The sequence below is a fragment of the Herpailurus yagouaroundi genome, unplaced genomic scaffold (genome assembly GCF_014898765.1).
Source record: "Herpailurus yagouaroundi ecotype Mexico unplaced genomic scaffold, PumYag 403, whole genome shotgun sequence".
Taxonomy (NCBI): Eukaryota; Metazoa; Chordata; class Mammalia; order Carnivora; family Felidae; genus Herpailurus; species Herpailurus yagouaroundi.
In genome coordinates this window covers 1954626-1959829 of record NW_024412620.1, presented here as the reverse complement: position 1 = coordinate 1959829, position 5204 = coordinate 1954626, and the positions used below count along the sequence as shown (strand labels likewise).

The following is a 5204-nucleotide window of genomic DNA, read 5'->3' as shown; positions in this document are numbered from 1 at the left end:
GGGTGAATTGAGGGTCAGAAAAGAGGTATCTAGGCTGGGAGCAGTAAGAAAGAAATGACAGAAAGAAATGGGAAGAGAGAGAGAGAGAGAGAGAGAGAGAGAGAGAGGAGAATGGAGCTCAGAAGAGGAGAGATACCAACCTGCTGGTGGTTGGAGCCCCACATCCATCTCCTTGATCATCGGTGGAGGGAGGACAGGTGCTGGATGGAGGCTTCAGAGACCCAGTGTGGAGCCCATCTCTTCACTGACTCACTTTGGGACTCAGTGATGCTTAGCCTTCTCTAGCCTCAGTTTCCCCACCTATGTGCATTCTTTAAGAGCCTTTTCACTTTTTAAAAAGTATTTATTTATTCATTTTGAGAGACAGGGAGAGAGAGAGAGAGAGAGAGCTAGCAAGGGAGGGGCAGAGAGAGAGGGAGACAGCGAATCTCAAGCAACACAGAGCCGGATGCGGGGCTCGAACTCGCGAACTGAGAGATCTTGACCTGAGCCATCACTGAACCCACCGAGCCACCCAGGCGCCCCATAAGGCTTCTTTCACTTCTAATCTTCACCACTACGATTCCTTGACTGGCCCTCGACGAATGAGAAGACACTTCCACTAACTGAGAGAGGACGGAGTTTATTCAGGAAAAACCGGTCAGTACAATATGCACTACAAGGTATCGTTCTGTTCCCATCACAGTCATGGGAAAAACAACTGCACAATAAATTAGGGGGAAGCCGGCCCGTCCCCTCCATGGTGGCCCTCGGGACGTTTCGGCAGACCTATTTATCATAAATATGACAGCAGACTACTTGGTTACTTTCAGGTGGGATCAGCAGTCCGGGCCCAGCCCGTGGGCCTTGCCAGTGCAGGCAGATCATTGAAACCTAGATTTTTCCCTGCAATACCCCAGCCCCAGGGGAGAGAATTCGAAAGCTCAAGGGAGGTCTTTTCAAAATCACCCTCATCTGCATAAAAATGGGGTCTTCCCCCTTCTCCCTCTCCTCAGAAAGCCTGGCAGTGGGGGGGCGCACTCCTCCCTGGGCCTTCAGGTTCCCAGGTGGGTCCTCAGGCAGCAGAATTTTCTTGATGATTCTTGTCAAGCCAGGCCAGAAAGACGTCCAGTTCTCCCAGAGACTTAATGGCCGCTGATCGGACCTCCAGCTGCAACCAGGCAAATCATCGTCAGAACTTGCCTTTCTAGGCTTTGTAGTCGGCCACGCTTTCCCCACGTTCCAGGCCCCGTGAGGCTTTCCTTTCATTCACCAATTATATTGGCAGAGCGTTCACACCCCAAACTATTTTTCTAGCAGCCAACCCAAATTGTTTCCCCCAAACAAGCGGTTACATCATGTCAGCAACTTATAAATAAAATGAAAAACTCTTCATTCTTTGCCTTCTGTTTTTCTTTTTCCTGTGTTTTTCTTTTCATAGAAACACACACACACACACATACACACACACACACACACAGGCCTTACTAGCCAGTCCTTTTGTTTGTTTTCCTTTTCCCATCAGCTTGCTTTACTTCTCCCTGAGGAAGTCTCAACCCCAGCGGTGCTCTCCCGTGGGTAGGGTAACACGTTGTCCCCATCTGACCTATGAAGGCACCAAAGCCCCTAAGGACAAGTGTCCTCCCCAACGTCACACAGACAGCAGAACGGACACTAGAAGTCGGGTCTCCTGACCTATTCCGCCCCTTTCCAGCAGACGGCAAGGAGATGGTAAGATCCAAAAGTATATCCTGTGGAGTCAGGGAGCACGGGATCGAGTCCTACCCACCACTTGGCTGCAGTGGTTACATTCGTCAAATTACTTCACCTGTTTGTGCCTCAGCTCCCTCATTTGTCAAATGTAGATAATGGCTCACAGCACGGTTATGAGCAGCCCATGGGTTAGTACCTGTACTGTATCGGAACAACAGCTGGCTCGTGGTAAGGACAATACAAAGTCTTAGCCATTGTTACAATATTATTCTATGGAGCGTCTCCACGAGGAGGCTGTGAACGGCCTCTTGCCTTCTCGCTCTGACTCAAAGCTTGGCATCATTTGGCAGGGTGGTCGAAATGCAGAATTTCAGGCCTCGTTCCAGACTTCCTAAGCCAGAACCTGTATTTGATTTTGACAAAGTCTCTGGAGGATGCCTGTAAGGAGCACTATCTCTATCTCTGTATGAGATGTGCATTCTATGTCTGCACGTATGGGAGAAGCACTGCTCTTTGTCACCTCCAGAGTGCTGGCGACAGTCACCTCCCACAGTGCCACCTGGCAGGTAACATGTTCCGTGCACCGCAGCTTACGGTTCGCTGGGGATCTTTGTTCCCTCTGTGGATCACACCCATCGGAGGTAGTGTGTGCTTTCCCTCAAAACTGAACGCAGGTTAGTTCTGGTATGTGAGGTCAGAAGAAGATTGTGGAGGCGTGATGGAGAAGGGGGGCCCAGCAAATCAGCAAAGGGGGTAAGACCAACACACTCTGCTGACACGCAGGATGGGGAAGACTAGCAATAAACTCTTGTTGAGTCCATGAGCGACGGGGGGAGTGGGGGCCGAAGGGTTGGCCCCCTCCCTGTCAGGGTGTCACGTTCCACCTCCGCCTTCCGCGTCCTCCCCCTCCCATCCTTACCTGATCGTAGTTGTCGTGGATGATTCTGGTGGCGTTGGTGGCTTCCTCCCTGCAGTGACACTGCCTCTGCTTCTGCTGTGATGGAGAGAAGGAAGGACCCATCAGAGGACCTTGCCATCCACCCCTCTCTTTCCACCTGCTGGGTGACATTCCTCCTTCTCCCCAAGATGGGTCTGGTAGGTAAACTCAGGTTGGAGCAGCAAGGGGGAGTAGAGTCTGTTTGTAGAGTCACCCTGTGTTTGCCAGGGCTTTTGCTCTTTTTCTGGGTTTACAGCTCACCCCACGGGAAGGGCCAGGGAAGTAGGCGCCAAATCTGTCTGGTCACCACTCTGTGAATGCAACACCCCACAGGGGAGGCCCTAAATATTTATTGGATTAGCTAAGGAAGTAATTGATGAAACGAATCTTAATGCAAGTACGGCAGGGGTCATGACTTCTTCTCACAATTTTAGAATCCGAGGCACAGAAAGGAGAGGTGATTTGCCACAAAGTCACCGCAGGTGATCGTTGGCAGGGACAGCCCCGGAACCCAGGATTTCTCCTGGTGTAAGTTTTCGTTGGTTCGTTTGGGTTTAGTTTTATTTCTGGTGTTTGTTTTTAACAGATCACAATGAATTTATAGGTAAATTCATGGGGATGGACTATAGGAGGGAACAACGTAGAGGTTAATTGGTATGAAAACCCCAAAGGGTCCCAAACAAAGAAACTACAGAGATAGGGAGATGCTTATGATAAGCCTGGACTTGAGGGCCTGCCTCTCTCACAAGCCAGCCCTGAGATTACTTGAGGAGTACTTTGATATAAATGGTCACCCCAGGAGGATTATCTGTGAGGAAACCGGGTCTGATGGGATATCAGCGGGGAGGAAGTCCTGAGGAAGAGATTCTGGACAGTTCTCCCCGTGGATGACAGGGCAGGGGATTTCCTCTGGTCCAAGAGCCATGTCAGAGAGCCGACTGGGCCCAGCATGTCCTGGGGCAGACGGGGGACAGATGTTCCGGGTCCTGATGTGGCAACTCACACATGGCTGCAAAGCCTTCTGCATGTAGAGGAAAAAGTTGGCAATGCTGCTGAGTTTTCTCAAGATTTGGGGGTTCAGCTCCTGATGGTCCTTGAATACCTTGTCCACGTAAAATGCCAGGAGGTTCTTGGTCACACAGCATACATCTAAGGGCTACAGACACAAATTAGAGAGAGCTCCAGAAGCCCTCTTCCTTACTGTCTTAGGGCCACAGCAACCTTTTTGAGTAGGGGCGTCAAGGAATGAAACAGCTAAAAGTGAAGTTTCTCAAATTCCTATCGGTCTCAGAGCGTCCCACTGCTCTTACCACATCAAAGCTACTTGTGACAAGGGCACTGAGGAGAGATTGCGGTTCACCTCCTCTTTCTGATGGCCAGGAAGTACAGTAACAATTGATGGAACCCAGCCACAGAATTAGGCACCTGCCTTTTGAGAGGATCCATGCCTGAGCAGCTTTCTGGAAAAGTACTTCCTTATGTTCTGCTTCAGTTTGCTCCTCTGTTCCATCTCCCATCCATCAACATGTATATAAATACACACACACACACACACACACACACACACACATATACATAACTATCAATAGCTATTGGCACACCGGGTGTGCACTGGGCACACATTCCTACCATTGTAATGACATTGCATTCATCCTGTTCTGCTTCCCCCACCACCCCAATCTGTCCTTTAAAAAATTTTTTTTAATGTTTATTCATTTTTGAGAGAGGGAGAGACAGAGCATGAGCCGGGGAGGGGCAGAGAATGAGGGAGACACAGAATCCGAAGCAGGCTCCGGGCTCGGCGCTGTCAGCACAGAGCCGGACACGGGGCTTGAACTCACAAACCATGAGATCATGACCTACAAACCATGAGATCATGACCTGAGCCGAAGTCGAATGCTCAACTTACTGAGCCACTCAGATGCCCCCCACCCCACCACAGGTCTGTTCTTTTTAAACTGCAGGGATCATTTGAATGGAGCTTAGATTTGCAAGGAGGGAAACTGACAGCTGCAGAAATGCACATCTGGGCAGGTCCGCAGCTGGCAGAGTGCATATCTCTCTAAGGGGCGGGGGGGGGGGGGGGCGGTGACGGTGTTGAATTCCTAGGACACAGCTCAGAGCAGCTGGCCAGGCTGAGTTTTCTTCTAGCCATTTACACCCTGCCCTTCAAGTCAGTGAGCTGCTCTGCAGGAGATTTGTAGCTCAGTCTGAGAAGGGAGGAGTATGCAGCGGGAACAGTGCATCTATCTTCATTAGCATTAAAGCAACAAAGCTTCCTTGCCCCCCCCCCCCCCCCAAGCAGCTTTTCCTAGAGGACAAGCTCTACTTGCAACGCAAAACCCTTCTCCTCCTTCTCTCCTGCTGGTTCCCTCAACCAAAGGGGCAAAACGTTGCACACCTTTGTTTGACCAGGGAGAGAAGGAGAAAACATGATAAAGACCTGCCTCCCAATCGACCCCTTTCCTTATGCCAACATCAGCTATTTCTAGACCTTGAGAAGAGAAAGAATCTGGAGACAGAGAGAGCTTGGGGGTTCAACCACTGGCTCAACCACTGACTGGTCATTTTTTTG

The 5204-nt window shown here is 50.3% G+C and overlaps 1 protein-coding gene across 1 annotated transcript in view; it reads right to left on the bottom strand.

The window, feature by feature from the left end:
- Positions 1-470: 470 nt before the first annotated feature.
- Positions 471-5204, bottom strand: part of IL19 (interleukin 19) — a 6455-nt gene continuing 1721 nt past the window's right edge. The window contains exons 3-5 of the mRNA XM_040463541.1: positions 3633-3785; positions 2612-2686; positions 471-1150 (exon numbers count right to left, since the gene is read on the bottom strand). Coding sequence (XP_040319475.1) covers positions 1055-1150; positions 2612-2686; positions 3633-3785 — 324 coding nt within the window. The 3' untranslated portion in view covers positions 471-1054. The remainder of the gene's footprint in view (positions 1151-2611; positions 2687-3632; positions 3786-5204) is intronic.